General features: G+C 41.2%; 1 protein-coding gene across 1 annotated transcript in view; it reads left to right on the forward strand.

Annotated features, from left to right (window-relative positions):
* Positions 1–21995, forward strand: part of cngb1a (cyclic nucleotide gated channel subunit beta 1a) — a gene marked incomplete at both ends in the record, with an annotated part of 35108 nt that overhangs the window by 9399 nt on the left and 3714 nt on the right. The window contains 20 exons of the mRNA XM_084053739.1: positions 1–42; positions 163–187; positions 2621–2691; positions 3596–3705; positions 6837–6889; positions 7053–7468; positions 7830–8068; positions 8739–8875; positions 9337–9579; positions 10968–11176; positions 12277–12327; positions 12582–12668; positions 15363–15427; positions 15625–15747; positions 15970–16111; positions 17474–17633; positions 18029–18126; positions 18800–18883; positions 20198–20316; positions 20843–20989. The exon at positions 1–42 is cut by the window's left edge and continues 16 nt beyond it. Of these exons, the coding sequence (XP_083909865.1) occupies positions 1–42; positions 163–187; positions 2621–2691; positions 3596–3705; positions 6837–6889; positions 7053–7468; positions 7830–8068; positions 8739–8875; positions 9337–9579; positions 10968–11176; positions 12277–12327; positions 12582–12668; positions 15363–15427; positions 15625–15747; positions 15970–16111; positions 17474–17633; positions 18029–18126; positions 18800–18883; positions 20198–20316; positions 20843–20989 (2621 nt within the window). The remainder of the gene's footprint in view (positions 43–162; positions 188–2620; positions 2692–3595; positions 3706–6836; positions 6890–7052; positions 7469–7829; positions 8069–8738; positions 8876–9336; positions 9580–10967; positions 11177–12276; positions 12328–12581; positions 12669–15362; positions 15428–15624; positions 15748–15969; positions 16112–17473; positions 17634–18028; positions 18127–18799; positions 18884–20197; positions 20317–20842; positions 20990–21995) is intronic.

Genomic DNA, 21995 nt, shown 5'->3' on the forward strand with positions numbered 1-21995 from the left:
GTCCAAGAGTTTGGTCGCATGTTACCTCAGCCTGCAGCAAAGGTGAGTCACGAGATTCTGTCATTCTTTACAGGAACATATGGGTTAAAACACAAATATATCTTGAACAAGCAGATTATATAAATTAATTAAAGAAACATTCCTGGGTTTGTTCCTCCATAGGATGGCACAGATGAAGTCCAGAACAGTAAGTAGAGCCTTGTTACAGATTACCCCGCTCTGGAAAACCCACACATACATAAAGCACACTTAGTACATATGCATATGCAACAATTGATTTATATTTAAAATGTGTGTATATATATATATATATATATATAGTTTTTTACTGGGATGTGTCATGTTGAATAGATTTTCAGAAACAAACGGCCCAGTCTCACACAGATGATGAAAACATCAGAGGAGCTGTTTGAGCTCATGGGTGGATTAATGATGTGATTGGCTGACTGATTGAATTGATAAGTTGGTTGGTACAAGTAGGGGGCGGGGCTAGTGTCAGTGGTGAGGCAGACAGACTCTAACCCAGGCTCCTCTTCTCCTTCTGTTTACAGGGGGGAAGGCGCTGAGGGCCTCTTAGAATAACAGGAGAAGGAGGAGTTGGTGGGACTCAGGAACACACAAATGTCACGTCATCAGTTCTAGAGTCTGAAAGTTTTGCTTTGAAGTTATCGCGCAGCTATGGAAACATAATTAACTTGTTTTACTTTTACTCACCAAATGTCGCTGACATAAACACCTGGAATTCAGTACGATGGAGAACTCGTCACGTACATACATAGTATATGAAGCTGATTGAAAGGGTTGTGTAAAATAGTATTTTTGACAATTATTCTCTAATGATTTTTGTTTTTGTATTGTGGGATGAACTTTACTAAAAGTTAATTACAACTTAATTTTATATGCCTGAAGATCTTGAGTGGGCCTTACTGTTTACTAGTTCATCACGATGGAACGTCAGTCAGCTGTTACAGATAACACAAATCTTAATTAGCTAGTACCAATGTGCGAACAGCATGGAGAGATTATTTCTAGTGTTTTGTTTGCAAGCTATAAATGGGCAGCTACCATGTCTAAAACGCACATATTTTAGTATATGCACTATGTTCACGAACAATAAAATGAGTTTGAAAATAATATGTTGAGTGTGCTTGTGAAGTTGTTGGATAAATCTGGGTAAACATGAATAGATTAGAGGAGAATCAGTTCATGTCATGTATCAAATCAATCAATCAGTCAATCAATCAATTGATCACGATCAGCCTGTCTGTCTGTCAGTCAAACAAATAATCAACCATCCATATCAAATCATCCATCAATCCATCCACCCCAATCCATCCATCAATCAAATGTTACATCTTTTGGTTTGGTTTAAATCTTTTTTTTTGTTGACTTTTGACCATAACCCAGTTACCTTCAAAGTGTAATCAGGTAATATAGGGACTACCGCCCACCACACAAATAATATGTGTCACTGTATATCTTAGATTTTGGATGTGTGGTGTGTGGATGGGGATATAACAACACTCATTTTAATTTGTACAATGTATATCTTGTATTTTACTTGTAACGGAGTACTTCTACATGTATGTATGTAAGGTTTGACAATAAATGCATTACTTTTAAATCACTTTAAAACCAGGCAAGTGCACACCGAGGCTCGTGAGGTGCAAACTATATGCAGTGCTCCATCCGAAGCCTTGGTGGATGGAATAGGTTATCACATTAAACAAATTAAGCGCTCCCTTAACCCCCTCTCAGTCTCAGCCATTGTGCGTCTGAGCTCAAGGTGTAGGACTGCCATCCTAGGAAATAAATATAGGCCCTGGGACACCACAACTTTCCCAGCCTAGTTACCATTAAATGGTAACTAGGCTTGAAGAAATTACTTGAAGAAACAAAGTCATTCTTTAGCAATGACATTAGTTGTGTTAGCTACTGTAGCATCAAGACTTTTATGTGACTGTGGCTATAGCCACACAGCTACTGTATAGTGAAACAAGCCAAAATGGTTGAAATTGGACTGTAAATACAAACCCAGAGAATCGGATGAGCAGCACATGGGAGGTGGTAAAATACTACAAGTTGTTTACTTTGCATATTTAGAAAACAATTTCTGACAAATATTTAGGTTCAAACCAACATTAGGTTTACAACATTAGCTTTTACCATTAAGGTAAAACTGGTGGGAGGATTGAAAGAACTCGATTTTGAAATGTATGTCGGATAAATTGACACATTATTCATTGATCTGCCTGCTATAGCAAACCATTACATGTAATGTGTCATGCATTCTGACTGTTAGGAGTAGGGTAGGGTTCAGAATGTACAGTATCTTTTTTGGAGCTCCCATTCAATTGTCATGAATCTGTCATAAACTGGAATTCAGGTAAAGTTCTGAATATATTTGTATTGAACTCATTGGTACATGTACTACAGGCATGCATGACATAACACACAACATATACATATCTTTTCTTTTGTAAGAATTGGGTGTGGAATAATGGAATACACACACACACACACACACACACACACACACACACACACACACACACACACATACACACACACACACACACTACATGACATGTGTCAGTTAACATCATTCAAAACCCATCAGAATTGGTGGTGGAGGAAGTGGCGCCCAGCAGACAAGTGGCCCCACAGACGCAGGAGTCCAAAGCCAATGAGGTGAGTCTGGGTCATAAAAGGCATTCATTCGCTTAGATCAGAGAAATGTTTCTCTGGATTTCTCTCCCTGTGTTTTTCCGCCAGAATATACATTACTGTACTGTACTGTACTGTACTGCAGTGGTGTAAAGTAACTAAGTACATTTACTCAAGTACTGTACTTAAGTAAATTTTTTAGGTATTTTTTGCTTTACTGGAGCATTTTAAATTTTCAGTACTTTTACTTCTACTCCACTACATCTCAGAGGCAAATATTGTATTTTACTCCACTACTAGTTCAGCCCTATTTTATACCTAAGCTATTTGAAAATAGCCGATCTACAAGCTCACAACGCGTCGCATCGCGACGTATTGTGTACACCAATAAAAGTATTGTGTACCAATACTTTTGTACTTTTACTCAAGTGAATTTTGAACACCAGACGTTTACTTGTAACAGAGTACTGTACTTCTACATTGCAGTATTGATACTTTTACTTAAGTAAAATATAAATACTTTTTCCACCACTGCTGTACTGTACTGTACTGCACTGCACTGCACTGCACTGTACTGTACTGTACTGTACTGTACTGTACTGTACTGTACTGTACTGCACTGTACTGCACTGTACTGCACTGTACTGCACTGCACTGTACTGTATGTTGCACTATGCAAATGCTATTTTATCGTACATTCAGCTCCATACCACACAACAAAATAATTTAACCACTTGAACCCTAGCATCACATCACGTTGAGACGCGTTGTAAGCTTGTACTGTAGATCAGAGCTATTTTCAGTGAAAATAGACCAAAAGAAAAAGAAAAAAGACCAAGTTACAGAGCCAACTCAGGTCAAGTTGACTAAGAATAGTGTTTAAGTGTTTTTAAAATATACAAAAAAGAATCTTCCACTGTGTTTGCAGGAGCGACTGAAGGCCACTCAGACTGAGAAGGAGACAGCCAGGAAAGTAGAAGCTGCAGAACAGCTGGAGATGGAGATAATCATAGAAACACATCAGGAGACTAATGAACAGTAAGTCTCACAAGGACACACAGACTCACATGCTGAAGATTAGACCTGGGGGGGGGGGCTCCCCTTTGGATCAGTGGTACAGCAGTTGATTGATTTTCCATACGGGATACCTGGATTAAAATCCAGGTGGTTACACACACTCACACAGATGTACGCGCACACACACAGATGTACGCGCACACACACAGATGTACACGCACACACACACACACACACACACACACACACACACACACACACACACACACACACACACACACACTCCCTCCTATCTGATTTATACTTCATTGTGCATCATGTTGCGCACCTAAAATAGCCGCTATACAAGCCCACAACATGTCGCAGCAACTATGTATAATTAAATCTAACTTAACCCCTACACACATCCTATAAACAAATACTCAGGGTTAGCTCACACGTGCAGCGCCGGCAACACATACTGTACACACACACAAATACAACTACTTGATAGCCTTGTTTTGATTGCTACTGTGTGATGGTGATTTCATAAGTGTGTAGTGTACAGCTGTGATGGTCTCTGAATGGAAGTGTCAGGGCTTCAGCAAGGGGTTGGTGGACACACACTAGTATACATATATTACGCTGAAATACTACCACCAACCAAGCGCTGGACTGAGTTGGGTTTCAGGACCTGATGGGAGGTGATTGTTCTTTGACTAAAGGAAGACAAGGGGGGGGTGGAGGGATGGGAAATAAGAGGTATGTGGATGATTATGTGCTAGACAAGGCGTACTGTTATTGGAAGGGCGTGATATTTCCTCCCTGCGTGGGACAAGGGTAGGCTCAGTGAGGTGTGCTCTCAGAGGTGCTGGCTCCAACTAACGTAGTGAATGTAAAAGTCTCTTCTCCCAATCTTGAAAAGTGCTATGTAGGCCTGAGTCTTGAATAGAAAGAGTTGATCATCAATCGTACACATTCATGCATGCACTTATGCATGCACGGTCGCACGCACATACACACAAAAACAACACAGATGCACACAGCACTCCCACCAGGACATTGCATCTCCATGGAGACCTCCTGCCATAACTGTCCTGACGCTGTTTGTTTTGAAAAGGCTGCCCAAAATCCAAGAGGAAAACGAGGAGGAACCAGAGTAAGTCTGACTTTACTTTTAATTATTGCATTCTGCGTGGGACAAGGGTAGGCTCAGTGAGGTGTGCTCTCAGAGGTGCTGGCTCCAACTAACGTAGTGAATGTAAAAGTCTCTTCTCCCAATCTTGAAAAGCGCTATGTAGGCCTGAGTCTTGAATAGAAAGAGTTGATCATCAATCGTACACATTCATGCATGCACTTACTGTATGCATGCACGGTCGCACACACATACACACAAAAACAACACAGATGCACACAGCACTCCCACCAGGACATTGCATCTCCATGGAGACCTCCTGCCATAACTGTCCTGACGCTGTTTGTTTTGAAAAGGCTGCCCAAAATCCCAGAGGAAAACGAGGAGGAACCAGAGTAAGTCTGACTTTACTTTTAATTATTGCATTCTGCCCCAAATCCCTCCCTGCAAGCAAAATCAGGTATAGGCTACTATATGATAGCAACCACTGAAACCCTACATATACTTGTTGTACATCAAATAGTGAAAATAGCCACAAGCTCACATGTTGTGAGCTTAGTGAGCTGCTATTTTCTCATAAAGTTTGCCTATTTTTACCGAATGTTCTCCGATTCCCAGAATCAGGACGTCACGTGAGGGTTCATGTGGTTAAAGGTGTCACAATAATCTTAATGGCGACCTTCGACCCCGGACAGTAACATGTATTTTACTGAAAGCTGCACTATTTATTTTCTTCGACTGTTAACTAACCAGAGCTAACAGAGCTAAGAAGTCTCTTGCTACATGTGAAACATGTTATAATGAATTACATAATGTGATGCTTTTTGAAAGCTAGAAAGCTTTAGTTCCTGTTTTTTCTTTGCTTGCAATGCAGATTAGGCAATACTATAGCATGCTCAATGCTAACAGTGCATTATAATCATTGATTTTCCTAACATGGCGAGATAGTTACAATTGTTGTTTTACTGTATGCTTATGCACAACCTGTTTGTCCCCTCATGCACACATCCACATTGCAGAATCTCTGGGAGAGTGACGACAGTACAGTTAATAAGACTCCTGAGAAAGATAGAGTGCCTCTTCCAGCAAGAGAGAGGTGAAAACAGAGATTAGGACCTGTAAGACTCTTGGAGAGTGAGTTATTGTTGGAAGTCACAATACCCATAGGAGATGGGAGTCATTGAGCAGTTACTGGTCATGCAGGATGGTCAGCATATTGATGGAAATGTTGTTATTCAGGATGTTATGATGACAGAGGAAAGTTTTTAATCTGTGCATCCACAGAAGAGAGTGGCCATCCTAAAGCAAACAAACAAAGCAGAAGGCAGAATAACAGTGGGAATGCTGACAGAGGAAATAAACAGCTAAATGACGGTGAGCCTGAGACCTAAAATAACAGTGAGCCTGAAACATGATGAGAATGACTTAAGAGACCAAATGCATTGAGGAAATACAGCTGCCAGAGGACGGAGTGGACAGAGTCGCAAAACTGAATTGGCCACCGCAGAAAAGGTGTCTGACGATGCTGCTGTACATAAAATGAAAGTAAAAGAAAACAAATCCAGGTTGAAGAAAGTATTGTGGAGAAACATTGATGTAGTTGAGGGATTTGAGAACGGTAAAGTCGAGTAGAGTCCCAGGAAAAAGAAACAGACAGTGACCTCACCTGTGTGGATGAAAACTCTAATGACCAGGGCAATGCCTAAAGTATTGCAGAAAGTCCAACCACACAGCAGGACAATGAGAGAGAGAATGAAAACATGAAGGCAGTTACAGGCTGACAGCTGATGAAAAATCTTCTCTGGAAAGTAATATAAGAAAAAACGAACTAGCTGAAAATAAGAGTGGAAAAGTAGACCGTAATATGCCTGGCATGGCTTCAAAGTTCATTGAGATATTAATGTGTTTTTGTCTTTTAAAAACATTTAACAATCTGGTGAAGGAAACCATTGCAAACTCATTTCTGACCAACAGAATTTGTATCTATCAAAAGGATAAAACATGAAAATAAGCTTATTTCCATTGTGATCCTCATCAGGTTGGATGTTTGTCCCTCTGAACCAGTTATTGAAGAAGAGGTTGAATGTGGAGGTAAGATTCAAGATATATCAAAATATATTTTATATATTCTTTAATTGATTAATTAATTAATAATTGTCACTTCAATATGCAGTTTAGAACTGCATTGTCTTATCAACGTACCGTTGCTTCCCATGGTTGTCTCTCTACACAGTTTCCGCCACCTTTTCTCCAGTAAAGAGCTTGTTGCTTCGATTCCCCCGCATTGCCAAGTGCCTCCCAAACCACAAACAACTGCAGCACAAAATGAAACACAGCGCTTCTAAACTGTCCATGTTCAGCCTGCTGCCGGAGCTGTCCCAGCTTACACAGGAACTGTACCAACTAACCAAGCAGGCCAGACAGTGCTGCCTCAGCATTGTCAACCGACTCAATTGCCTTAACCGCCCAGACCCCTTCTCAGCTATATTAATGCCAGTCCTCCTCATACAGCAACAGCACTCCCTCTTAGAGACACCCACTTTGTGTAGAACAACAAACTCTGAAGTGCCAAAACAGCACCTTCCTGCCGACCATAGCATGTTCTTTGCAGCTCTTGCCATCACGCTCTGCACAGCTGCACTGTTTCTCAATGAGCTGCCAACCGACCAGGTGACCTCAATGTTTTGGAACTGGATGTTGGTGCTGTGCTGTGCTGTGCTGTGCTGTGCTGTGCTGTGCTGTGCTGTGCTGTGCTGTGCTGTGCTGTGCTGTGCTGTGCCACGCGGTGCCACGCCGTACTGTGCTATCTTCTGTCATAATCCGAAAACACTTTATTGTCAAAGTAGCATCCATTTAGTACATTCAATGAATGTGCTTTTGCTCCAGGTTTGGGAACCAAGTACAATTACTTTGTTAGTATACTTCAGTAGGCCTACAACTTTTATGTATGTGACTTAAGAATCATGCTGTAGTCCTAACAACCGAACAACATTTTCCTTAACATGTTACAGCACCTACGGTATTACGTTAGCTATGTTACCGATGGTTTGAGATAGTTGGGATGTGTTCCACAGCCAGCGTAACCCCCCCTGAGGTGAAAGTGGAAGATGTGGACGAAGACGCCGTGGAGGATGTGGACGAAGACGCCGGGGTAGTCAGAGAGATGAACATCCCACTGATCATCACACCTGAGATGTCTGTAGAAGAGGCTGACGAGATGATGAGGGCCGCTGATGATGATGTCAAGACCGAGGCCAGCCCAGAGGACGAGTGAGTCAAATCACACACACAAATAACACACGCGTGCACGCACAAAAACACACACATAAGCAAAGGACGGGTGATAAACATTACATAGCAAACACAACACGTGCAGCACAAACCTAGGTTATAATAGTTTTGGATTTTTCATCTTAGTTTACTTTTAGTTCGTTTTGAATATTTTTTTTCTAATCCAGTTCATTTTAATTAGTTTTTAGAGCTAGTTTTTATTGGTTTTTATTTTTGAAAATTCTAATAGTTTTAGTTATTTTTTATTAGTTTTACTTTTTACTTTTTATACTTTGTGTAATTTGTCAGGTCCAGGATTGAAAAGGTAAGTATTATGTAATAAAAACTTAACAAAAGTTACAGATGAACCACCAACCATCCACAGACGAAAACTAAGGGCATTTTGTCTGTATTGAAATTCTTTATTGTAATTTCTGTCTGTAATTTCAGTTAGTTTTAGTTCGTTTTGTAAACACAATACAGTTTCAGTTAGTTATCGTGACGTTTTTTACTATATTTACTAGATAGATGTTTTTTTTTACTATAATAACACACAAACCATCTACACATAAACACACATGCACAGGTGCACACACATACATTCACACACAGATACAACTGTGTTATCTCAGCTATCAGTTCTCATCCATCCTCTTGTTCTGTTCGACAGGCTGAGTCCAGCGCCAGCGCCCGCTTCGGGCAATGCGTTGCTTAATGAGCGGCTCACTGAACTGTACAGGCTGTTTAAAGAGCGAACAGAGAAACAGGTAGAAAGGCTGGTGGACCCTGATGACTCTGAAGACGAAGGTAGGCCTACATGCCTGACAGACAGCAGAGTGCCTCTGCTCTTTGTTCACCAATTAAAAGCCATTATGGCAACAACATGGCAAGTTTAAAATCTGACTAACGTCAAACCCAAATTGTAAACTTCATCCTTTTTCCTGATGAAGGCTGCGCTGGTCAAAACATTGCCACAATAAAGCTTATGGGAGCTTAATTCAGTGTGCTCTGTGTGAACATTTGTTTTTGTTTAGTTTTTTTTTTTCATTTGTAAATAATGAAGTGGAACCCGTATGTGGCGTTGCGTCTTTATTTTCTGTTTTTCAGTTGAAAATAAATCATTGGTGTCTATGACCCATCATTTGACAAACTATAAATTAGCCCATGTACTGCAGCTTATACTTGATAGAGCTTAACGTATACCTTGATATAGCAGCCAATTTAAACTGAACATTTACGTTTGTATATCTTCCGTCTGATCCTCGCAGCCCCTGAAGCTCCCCCCGCACCTCCACCTCCTCCTCCTCCTCCTCCGCCTCCCCCACAGGAGGAGAAAAAGGAAGAACCAGCAGCTGAAGAAGTAGTGGAGGAGGAGGCAGAGTTAGAGAAACCCTATGAGCTCTTTGGATACCCAATCAAATTACCAAAACTGCCCAAGATGCCCAAGTTGCCCGGCTGGCTCCAAGCTATACTGGATTATCGCTTTCCTTCAAGCATTGACCCGTTTACCGGTATGTGGAGTTCAGTGGTGGAAAAGTACTCACATTTCTTACTTAAGTAAAAGTATCAATACTGCATTGTAGAAATACTCTATTACAAGTAAAAGTCCGGAATTCAAAATTTACCTGCGTAAAAGTACAAAAGTATTGGTATTAAAATGTACTTAAAATACCAAAAGTAAAAGTACTAAAATGTTTGAAAATAGCAGATCTACAAGCTCACAGCGCGTCGCATCGCGACGTGTTGTGAGCTTGTCGATCGGCTATTTTCAAATAGCTTAGGTATGAAATAGGGCGGTTAAGTGGTTAATGTATGTTTTATAATATAATCATTTATATTTGAAAAGTAACTAGTAACTAAAGTTTTCAAATTATTGTAGTGGAGTAAAAGTACAATATTTGCCTCTGAGATGTAGTGGAGTAGAAGTAGAAGTATTGAAAATAGGAAAACCTCCAGTAAAGTAAAAGTACCTCAAAATTGTACAGGTACAAGTACAGTACTTGAGTACTTAGTTACTTTACACCACTGGTGGAGTTGAACAGAATAGCAACACTGAACATTTTTGGGCTTTTATGCCTTTGTTTGACAGGACAGTAGGCTGACAGGAAATGGGGAGAGAGATGGGGGCGGGGGTGACACGCAGCAAAGGTCGTCGGGATCGGGAGTCGAACCTGGGACACACTGTTAGGCTTGGATTACCAGCCTAGGTGCCCAGACGGTTACGCCAACCGTCTGGGCCGATTTAGCCCTAACTGTACATATCTGAACTCCTGAGCTGAGCTGAATTTAAAGGATCTACACCATGAATTTAAAAAATAATAATAATATTTAATATCATATTGTTTATGTCCCTCAAACGTTTTTCAAAAGGTTTGAGCCTAAATCAAGCCTCAGATATACTCATTCCAACTAACTTCACTCTGGCTTTTAAAGCACTTTCACCTGCAATACCACATTGTCCTGTTTGGCACGGGGCGCTATTGAGCCAGTTTGTATGCATGTTATCTCCTGGTTCTGTGTGGAAAAAGTAAAAAAAATAAATAAGAAAAAATAAATGGAACTGAAAAACGGGAGGTATTGTACCCTGACGTGACGTCACGTCAGAGTACAAATCAGTTTGGCCTGTTTTGAGACCAATTTACAGAAAACCCCAGATTTGCTGTGAAAGCCTGTGTGTTCAAACTGGGGTATTTTTGGGGATAGAAGAGAGGTAGGGGAGACCAAAAACACATTCAAATTCATGGTGTAGTCCCTTTAATGTAACAGAATTGAACGTATCTGAGCTGAGCTGAGTTGAATTCAAATTGAACTGTACTGAGCTAAACTGAGCTGACTTGAAACAGGAACTTGAGACTTAACTTAAATCTGAATTGTCTTACCCTCCTTTTGTTCTCCATAGATATAATTTATGTGTTCTGGCTGCTCGTTGTGGTAATGGCGTGGAACTGGAACTTGTGGCTGATCCCTGTGCGCTGGGCCTTCCCCTACCAGACCGCAGAAAACGTCTATGTGTGGCTGCTTATAGACTACAGCTGTGACCTCATCTACATCATAGACGTTGTCGTATTCCAGCCCAGGCTGGAGTTTGTCCGTGCTGGAGACATCGTGGTCAGTTAAATTGTCAGGTTTCTTTTTTTCTTTTTTATCTTTTTATCTTTTTTATCACTAAATGATAAATGATATCGCTAAATGTAATTTAGGGAACAGACAATCACATATGTTGCCAGACATCATCTCATACCGTATACAGTACAACAGAGAGACAGTAAATAAAATGGTAAAATGAAAGAATCTGTCATGGGGATTTAGGAGGGAAACAGCTATACAACAAAGTAGCAGCAAGTCTCCCTTAATTGTGGCCAGAGGAACCTTTGGTATGAAGTCATGATTTCCCCCCTCTCCGTCTCCCCTCTATCGCTCTAAAGTTTTCATTTAGACTTTAGAATTAGTTGAACTAGGGTTCCTCTTAAAGGAGAATTTTGGACTAAGGTTTTCTTACCTTTTCTATGATGTTATGATATCTTAGGATGAATGGTACAGTAGAAAAATATCATAACTCCATCCCGGTTCCGCCACAGCTTAAAACGTGCGCGGATAGGCCTTGTGTTAGATCGCATATTTTAATAGTTTTTTTTTATTTTTTTATTTTTAGATCTGACGTTCATACTGACAGAACACTATGCAACCAAAAAAAAAAAAAAAACCTAAGAGTCGCTGGACAAGATTAAAATCTCCAGATTTCAATCTCGTCTAGCGAGACTTCTTTTTTTTTTTTTTTTTTGACAGTGTTCTGTAAATATGAACGTCAGATCTCAAAAAGAAAGAAAAAAAAAAAAGCTATTAAAATATGTGATCTAACCCAAGGCCTCTCCGTGCGCGTTTTAAGCTGTGGCGGCCCCGGGATGGAGTTATGAAAATGTTCTACTGTACCATTCATCCTAAGATCATAACATCATAGAAAAGGTAAGGAAACCTTAGTCCAAAATTCTCCTTTAAGTGTACCAATAGTATTTCGTTTTTTCCTCTTTACCAATTGAAAATGTTAAACTAGCCACAAACCTAATATAAAAGCATTTAAAAGTGTAATATTAGACCAATGAAATGTAAACAGTAAGCTACTGAGTTGAACATTTTAACTGGGCTGCACATGTAAACACAGGTCTTGCGTCAGACACACGTAAAACGTTCTGAATCTTTTTACATTTCAGAATGATAAAAAGGAAATGTATGAGCACTACCTGACAACTGAAAGATTCAAGGTAAGATAAAAACTGATACTACAATACAGGTAATCAGGTGTGCAAGCCCTTGTGGGCTGAAGTATTTCTCAGAGATTCGGTACAGCTAGATTTATTTTGGTCGCATGGTATACGTATGACATTGACATTATGTTATGACACTATATTATGGTTCTTTTTGCGTATGTTGATAGTCCTGCAGTGTGTATGATGAACACAAATGTAGGAAATAAAGTGCTTCTGAATTCTGAGATAACAAGGTAACTATTTTACAGATGGATATGATAAGTCTATGTCCTTTGGAGATATTATACTTCTTCACTGGGGTCAACAGTCTGTTGCGATTCCCACGTCTTCTGAAGGTAGGGGATTATTTTATTTTATTTGTTGCCATAAAGAACAGTTCATTTGTATGAATGTACAGTATGTATGTACTGTAGGTACAGTACTACTATATGTATGTGGGTCAAAGACGAGCCGTGCACATTTGTTGTCTAGAGGCCATCAAAAACTAGCCTAGTAAACCCTCCCTCCAGAAATCTCATTTCCATTTGATTTCTGGAGTGAGTCTGGCCTGATCCGCCTTTCTGCAATATCGGCTGTGGGCTGGAGTTGGGCGGGAGTAATACTGTTGACTGACAACCCCTTCAACCAATGATCGTTTTTCCCCTCAGCCAATCAGCAGTTCATTTTTAACACCTCCAGTCTATGTGACGCGGGACTTTTGAGACGGCCATGCCCAAAATAGGTTGCCTTATTGGGATACATGCGTGTCACTCCCCGCCCCTGCCGGTTCTCTAAATTTATATTTTTAAATAGGCTCTGTCATGATTAATTGACCACATATATGAAGTTAAACAACTAAATTCTATCCAAACGATATCTTAATAGTAAATTCCGTGCCTCAAAAAAGAAGTTAGAGACCGTTTTAAAAACGAAAGTAAACAGTGAAGTCACTCGGACAACAACAATGGCTGCCGTTCGTCTTTTGTCGGAGGCACTCAGGCTGCACTCGGCTTCATTCGGGCTCACTCGAACTCGCCACCTGATTGGCCAACTGTCGCTGTCAATCACAGAACGATGAGCGACGACGCTGATAGGCTCGTCAGTTTGGCGTACAGAGCCAATATTGCAGAGAGGCGGATCAGGCCAGACTCACTCCAGAAATCAAATGGAAATGAGATTTCTGGAGGGAGGGTTTACCAGGCTAATCAAAAACATCAATAGCTAAAGATTGAACAGGGAGGCCATGCCATTATTAGACTCTATGGGCCCTATTTTGGGGGAAAAGGTAAACCGGCTTGAAGTGCAGTAAACGGCATAGAGGGTGGGATGTCGCAACAGATTTTTTGTATTTTCTGGAGAGGAGAAGGGCGAAGTACTCTCGGTGAAGTGGCCAGGAGGTTCACAGTAACAGTTTGTTTTTTGTGTCCGTGCTCCTGTCCATGAGAAATGTTCAATGATGTCCGGAGATGAGCCAAATAGAACCTGGCAGTATTATGTAATACTCTAGTAGACCAATCAATAAGCCTTTTATAAAGGAGAAATCTTATGGATATCATGCCCTAAACATGAAATGTTTTACATATTATGTTGTAACAATCGGCCTTTACCTTGAAAGGATAATTATTAACTAAAGGAAAAACAACGGGATCGGCAGGTTTTGAACTGAAATTACTTTATATAAATAAGCCACAAATTAAATAATTGACAAATTGAATGGTAAATAAATAAAACACTTCGGCTTTAAATCGACTTCTGTCCCTAACTCTTTCCCTAATAAACTAAATAGATAAACAAACAGATCAACAAAACAATATTCCTTTCACAAACTCCTTCCCACTAAAATCACAGCTCCCCCCTAAACAATAAACAAAGGTACAACAAAAGTTACTTAGTCAGAGCGCTGCACGGACGGTCGGTTACCCACTTTACAAACAATAACAAACAGTCCCACGTTATAGTCCGAACGGCTTCTTGTAACCGCGGCCTCGAGTGTGTCTATTATGTCCTTTAATCCAAAACGAAAATGTAAACGGTCTTCCGCACCGGCGATCCAAATAATAATCTTTAGCTATTGATGTTTGGGGTACCCCGTAAATTGTAATCCAACAGAACAGAAAGCTTGGTTTTATCTCACCACGGCTCCGTCAGAATCCTTCCGCCCCTCTGCGTTTCATTCATAAAATCAGCACTCGATTCCCCATGGCGTCGCAACGACTCTGTCCGTTGTCCGCAGGGTTCGTCCGTTCTTAATTCTTGGCTGCAGCTTACACCCGAGTCTAAACCTTTTAACTTAAACACAGTAACACTGGCACCTAGGAGATCTCCTTTCTCTTCCTCCTGTCGTTTCTGATGCACAGGTTGTTTGCTCGATTCCCTCCCCCCTGAACCACACCCTCTATTAGTAACGTCGGGTGGCACATATCATTCAATCACCCCCTAACCAGACCCATTACCCCTCACGTGAATTCACCTGTTTCCTAGGCTGTGTGTTTTCCACTTCCTGTCGATTTGATCCAATGAAATCCAATGAAACTGGTCAGATGACCAATGATATCCAATGAAATCGACAGGAAGTGGAAAACACACAGCCTAGGAAACAGGTGAATAGGAAATGTTCATATTGCTCATTGTGTCCAACATGCTACATATCACACGTATATAATAACACCCATAGATCAAGCAGATAAACATAGTAAATATAATGTGCATTTGTCACAATGTTTTCACCCCAAAAGTTGCAAACAACACACACCCTACTGCACCTCTCCTCCTACACCAGCACAGAGCGAGTCCCCACAATGCCAAACACAGGGAGGAGGGGGAAAACATCCCACTTCCTCTCCAGAAATGGTCAATTCACTCTCATGCCACTCCTGCCCCAAAATAGGGCCCTGTGTCTACTTTTGTTTGTTTTTTGCTACTTGCAACTTTTCCTGCAATAATTTCTACAACAATTATCCCATTTCTTCTTGATGAACAATAGTATGTCATTTAATGTAATAAAACGGCATGTATTCATGATTGTGACTGAAGCTATGTCTAACTCCCAGTATATGGTCTTTGGCGAATTCAACGACCGCGTCGAATCTGTGATGAAAAAGGCCTACATCTACAGGTAGCACATAAGAACTTTCAGCCATATTTTCAAATTGCACACCTCATACACACTGATTACATTGTCTAACTATATTTATTGTTGTTTATACGTGTGTGTATATATATATATATATTATTCTTTTTTTGTTATCATTTTTACCTGCAATCCATGATTCTTGTGTTTATTTATTTGTAATTATTGTCATTACTGTTCAGGATCGTCCGAACCACACTCTACCTGTTCTACTCTCTCCATATCAACGCCTGTCTGTTCTACTACGGCTCTTACTGGGAAGGACTGGGTTCTACCAAATGGGTCTACGATGGCAAGGGCTTTGCGTATGGAAAAACTGCTTTTATTTCCATTTTGTCATTGTTGTACTATGAAAACATAATCCAAAAAACTAAAAACTAAATATATTTCGGAAGAAAATACAGGTGGAAATGTTTTAAAAATTCAAAAAAGAAAAAAAGAAATACAGATTCTACAATGACAGAGCTAGACATCTGATTATATTATTTACCACAGTACAGTGATCATTGGATGTTTTGTATGTGCAGTTACGTCCGCTGTTACCTCTATGCCGTGAAGACTTTGATCACTATCGGAGGTTTACCAGACCCTCAAACCGTGTTTGAGATCACCTTCCAGGGTGTCAACTATTTTATTGGCGTATTTGCCTTTTCCACCATGATTGGTCAGGTCAGTCAACTTTTCATTGCTCACTACACATTTGCCTCCTGGGCCATAATTCATTCCACTCACCACATTACGACCACACCGGACTGGGAAACACTTTAGCACCGTTTACCGTGAGCACACCCGAGCGTCGACGGCCACACCCGACGCAAAACGAGGCGCCCACCATTGAAATCTGTCCAGCTCCAAAATAAAAACACCCGCGAGCCCATCGCTTCTACCCTCGCTGATGCTTCAACTTTCGCTTTGTTAATGTCTCTATCCCACCACACTCCATCCCACCACACTGACGCTAAAATGTGCATCATTTTCGTGGCATGCACCTCCCAAACAATACATTATCACCCGCGACAGCGTGTAAACGCAGCCTCGAACATCATCGGCTCGCCAGTCAGTCAAGCAAGCAGGTTCATGAAAAAACTAAAGCCAGAGGGAGCAAGACAGTGGATCTATATAAATCATATACATATCAATATGGGGTCCGAAGGAGTCCGCGATGTTTCGCGGGGGTCCCAAGAGGGGGACCGTATTTTTTTCTTTTTTTTATATATATATAATTAAAAAATAATAATAATAATTCTGCCACGATTTTGTAACCCCAAAATAAGCCAGCCCTCACTAGAGCCCCGTGCGCGGCTAGGGGGCAGGGCGCCCGGACCTCTAGTTACATTACACACACACACACGTTCGTTAGTTAGTTAGTTAGTTTATTTATTTCGGTCATGATTTCTTTTTACAACAAAACATTTGAACATACAGTACATCTTAGTCAACATGGTGACTATTTGGCCGAAAAGGTATGGGCTGAAGCCGAAGCTTATTTTGCCCACCTTATTACTATTTAAAATAAATTATCATAGTAGCTTGAAGAAAACGTAAGCGCAAACAAAAGAAAATGAACTAACACAAACTTCAAATATTACATTTCAGAACAGATGAAACAAAACAAAACAAAAAGAAATGTGCACACACACGCACACACACACACACACACACACACACGCACACACGCACACACACACACACACACACACACACACACACACACACACACACACACACACACACACACACACACACACACACACACACACACACATACATCCGTCGCCATGGTTACAGTACCCCAAGCTATGGGAGGAAGTGGTCCTCCTTGGGGCCAAAAGGTTTGGGATTATTGCTGTACAGCACAGCACATAACCCAAAGTCTGTTAATACTTTGACTGCACACCGGGTATGGACTACTATACAGTATATACTATATTCTACTATTACTATTACTATACTATATTATACTGTATATTGTATGGATAAGGTTCAAATATGACTCTTTTGTGGTGTGATATGCTTTAAATGTGGGTCCAGATGAGAGATGTGGTGGGGGCTGCAACTGCGGGTGAGAACTACTACAGAGCCTGTCTGGACAGTACCATCAACTACATGAATTCATACTACATCCCCAGTAGAGTCCAGAACCGCATCAAGACATGGTACGACTATACCTGGAAGAGCCAGGGCATGCTGGGTAAGAGCGAATTTATACTCAGATACTCAGAAATACACTTTTAATAATCCATAAACAGACTTGATAAAAAGTGTTACGTAATAACTCAATAATGAATCATATCACTTCTTAAACACAACATTTACATGACACATACAGTACTGTACACTAAAAGAGAAGCTAATGAAGGTGACACACCCCAGCGGGCGAATGAGAGAGCGCAAATAAAACACAGAAAGTAAAGACATAATGACCCACTTTAGAGGCCAAACACTGTAACACACTGTCAAACAGGGACTTTAACACTTTAACGAGGATTGTTACAATAGCAATAGCTCTTTTTTTTAAATAAACAGAATTAGGCAGCTTTTAACTTTGAATTGAGTTGACGTCTCTGTACTGTCACTGTCATGCAGATGAACTGGAGCTGCTCATCCAGCTTCCAGTCAAGATGAGGATGGACATTGCCTCAGATGTCAACTTATCCATTATCAGTAAAGTAGCCCTGTTTCAGGTCTGTAAGAGGGAGAAATTCACTCTCACAATCACACACACACACACACACACACAGGCACGCACACTCTCATGTGCATGCACGCAAGCAGTGGTGGAAAGTAACTAAGTACATTTGCTCAAGTACTGTACTTAAGTACAATTTTGAGGTATTTGTACTTTACTTGAGTATTTCCAATTTCCAATACTTTTACTTCTACTCCACTACATCTCAGAGGCAAATATTGTACTTTTACTCCACTACAATTATTTGAAAACTTTAGTTACTAGTTACTTTGCAGATATAAATTATTACGTTATAAAACATACATTAACCACTTTAGCCCTATTTTGTACGTAGGTTATTTGAAAATAGCCGATCTGTGAGCTTGTAGATCTGCTATTTTCAAATATTTTAGTACTTTTACTTTTGGTACTTTAAGTACATTTTTATGCCAATACTTTTGTACTTTTACTCAGGTCAATTTTGGACTTGACTTGGTTCAGGACTTTTACTTGTAACAGAGTATTTCTACATTGCAGTATTGGTACTTTTACTTAAGTAAAACATTTGAGTACTTTTTCCACCACTGCACGCAAGCATACACAATTGCACATAGATACACAGATTTACATTACACTTTCGCTATAAACAAGTAGAAGATTATATTGTGTTATTTCTTCATCTCTGTCAGGGTTGTGAAAAACAGATGATGTCTGACATGCTCCTGAGACTTAAGTCTGTCGTCTATCTCCCAGGGGACTTTGTCTGTAAAAAGGTAAGAATTATACCGTCTTTCATTTAAAACCTAGTATTGGATGCGTGCATGAGGGATTAGTCAATGTGTGCGTGTGTGCGTGTATGTCAATGTGTGTGCTTGTGAGCATGCATGAGTGCGTGCGTGTACGTAGCGTTGATGTTTGGCCTACGCAAAAATTCATGCCGTGTCTGATTTATACTTAGTTGTGTGCACCAGTGTTGCACACTGAAAACAGCAGAGCTACAAGCTCATAACACATTACGATGCATAGTGAGCTTGTAGATTGGCTAGTTTCAGTGGGCAACACAATGTAGGCCTACAACCAAGTATAACTAGAAAAGTGTGCTCCTCAGAGCACAGGTCTAAGCCAGGCCGGGATGCCTACCCAGGGCCTTTAAACTTTGGAAGGCAGTCATAGCTAATTGGAATGGGATCAGAAAATGTGATTTGGCACAAATGGCCGGAGGGCAGTGTAGGGCAGTAACACGTTACTTAGTTATGTATTACTGTAATATTATTTATTACTTTCCCGTAACGAGTAGTGTAATATATTCCTTTGGCCAAAACAGTATTTTGACTTTGTGTCAGTCAAAGATACAAACATTGCAGTCCATTGTAAACTTTGTGCGGGCAACAAATTGTTTCAACCGCGATGTACAGTATACCACTGACATCTAATTCTGAAGCATCTGCAGCGGCAGGTTTGAGAGGCTTCAATGTGTTTAGTACTGTTGTTTAGTTGATTTTTGACTGATCCTGTTGGGATAATTATTGTTCCATATATGGAATATGGAGGGGGAAAAAATAAAAGTAATATGTAATATATCCTATCAAACGTGGCTTGGGGCGTGGTGAAACTGGTCGCTTCTTTTGGGCTTGTTTTCATAGACCTCGTCGCTTGTTTCTCTCATAGAATCTAGCAACAGCGGAGCTTTGCCAGATAGCATTCTCCACCATTCTCTCCAGCCCAGGGCTAACGACGGGCTCTAGTCTAGTCGGGACCAATCGAACATGCTCGGTTTCTCATCGTCACGTCAATAGAGGTCCCGAAGGACCTCTACTCGACAGAATGACGCTATAACAGACCGATGTGAAAAATGGGGCAGAGGTTCTTCCAGGAGTGTGCATGCAAAGTTTCACGCCGATCGGTCCAAAGATGCTGGTTCACAGACAATGGGACGGACACACACACAGGGACGGACACGCACACACACAGGGACGGACACGCACACACAGACTAACAGGAGCGAAAACATAGTTTCTGCCAGGCCGTCCGGCCTTCGGACAAAAAGACAAAAAGCTGGCTTAACAAGTGGTCCATGTGTCCTGCAGGGGGAGATTGGCAGGGAGATGTACATCATCAAAGAGGGGGAGGTGCTGGTGGTGGGGGGTCCTGACCTGTCGATTGTGTTTGTGACCATCAAGGCTGGCTCTGTGTTTGGTGAAATCAGGTTAGAGTTCCTTCCTTTTCATCATCCCACAACTCAGTCACATGCTAATTGATGATTTTCTGATCACATAATTAACATGTGGCAATGGAAAATGGTTTCTTTGTGTGTGTGTGTGTGTGTGTGTGTGTGTGTGTGTGTGTGTGTGTGTGTGTGTGTGTGTGTGTGTGTGTGTGTGTGTGTGTGTGTGTGTGTGTGTGTGTGTGTGTGTGTGTGTGTGTGTGTGTGTGTGTGTGTGTGTGTGTGTGTGTGTGCGTGCGGGATAAACGTTCTGGGACAGCATATATCGCAGACACCTTTGTAAAAAATTGACACATTTAACAGGAGCTTAAATGTACAGTATATTTGTCAATATTTGGTCAGGCAAATGAAAAGTGTCTTATAAATGTTTTTGTGTTTTAATAATTCATAGATGAAACGCATTTCTTCAGTCCATTTATTTGCAATCAAAGACGGTAAACTTCAACAGCAGAGGTCGATGGATGGGCTTTGTATGAGAGTAACAAGATGTATTTCTCCAATGATTCAGTTTGCTGGCAGGTGGCGGAGGTAACAGGCGTACGGCTAACGTGAAGGCCCACGGCTTCGCCAACCTCTTCATCCTGGATAAGAAAGACCTTGCAGAGATCCTGGTCCACTATCCAATATCCCAGAAACTCCTTCGGCAGAAGGCCAAGTGAGATGGAACCCCAATTCCCAGCCCACTGCCATGCTCATATTGAATGGTGGTCTGAGGCTGGCCATTTTACTGTGGGGACGATGTCCTGCCAGATTGCTCCACACGCACGGACGCACGCTTGCACGCATGCACACACGCACGCACACGCATGTGCACGTGCACACACACACACACACACACACACACACACACACACACACACACACACACACACACACACACACACACACACACACACACACAGAGGACAAAAACGACATTTATACAAGTACAAACTACATAGCAATGTTATACAAAGTGGCCTACATAATGCGACAACTCACATGATAACATGCTACCTACCACGGTTGATCAGTGGTCTCGTCAGCCGCTCCTCTATACTGTAAAATCAACTCAGAGAGTGTAAACATTGATCTGTAAGGGTCCATTTTTGAACTCTCTGAGATGAACTGACACTCAAGATTTTACAGTGTGCCTTCCATTCACTATCACTTCCTTCACAGCTAGCTTTGTAGTTCTGCTCCCTACGTCTCTCTCTCTCTCTCTCTCTCTCTCTCTCTCTCTCTCTCTCTCTCTCTCTCTCTCTCTCTCTCTCTCTTCCCCTCCCCCCCCCTCCCTCCTCTCTTTGTGTCCCGGTCAGGATTAGGTACAATGTCAGCCCAGGGATTGAGGTCATCTTAGTTCTGGTTGTGTTATCTGATAGGCAGACAGGGAATCAGGTCTGACTAGCTGGGTCTGGTGATCCTCCGGTGGGTCACCAGGCCTTCACTTTAGAGCTCCTCAGTCAGAGCACTGGCTCACAGCAGTGCAGGTTTTTGGACATGTAGCTATGTAGTGGTGTGTATGTTCTGCAAACGTGCCTAATGTGCCTACAGCTGTACATGAGTGTTTGTGCAAGTGTGTTGTGTTGTGCAACAGGGGAGGCATGCGTTAATCCGACAGACCTTTTCTCCGACTATGTGGCATCCGCGTGCGGTTAGGGTTAGGGTGCGGGTTTGGTTCG

The sequence above is a fragment of the Gymnoscopelus microlampas genome (genome assembly GCF_963454915.1).
Source record: "Gymnoscopelus microlampas genome assembly, chromosome: 1".
NCBI classification, from domain to species: domain Eukaryota; kingdom Metazoa; phylum Chordata; class Actinopteri; order Myctophiformes; family Myctophidae; genus Gymnoscopelus; species Gymnoscopelus microlampas.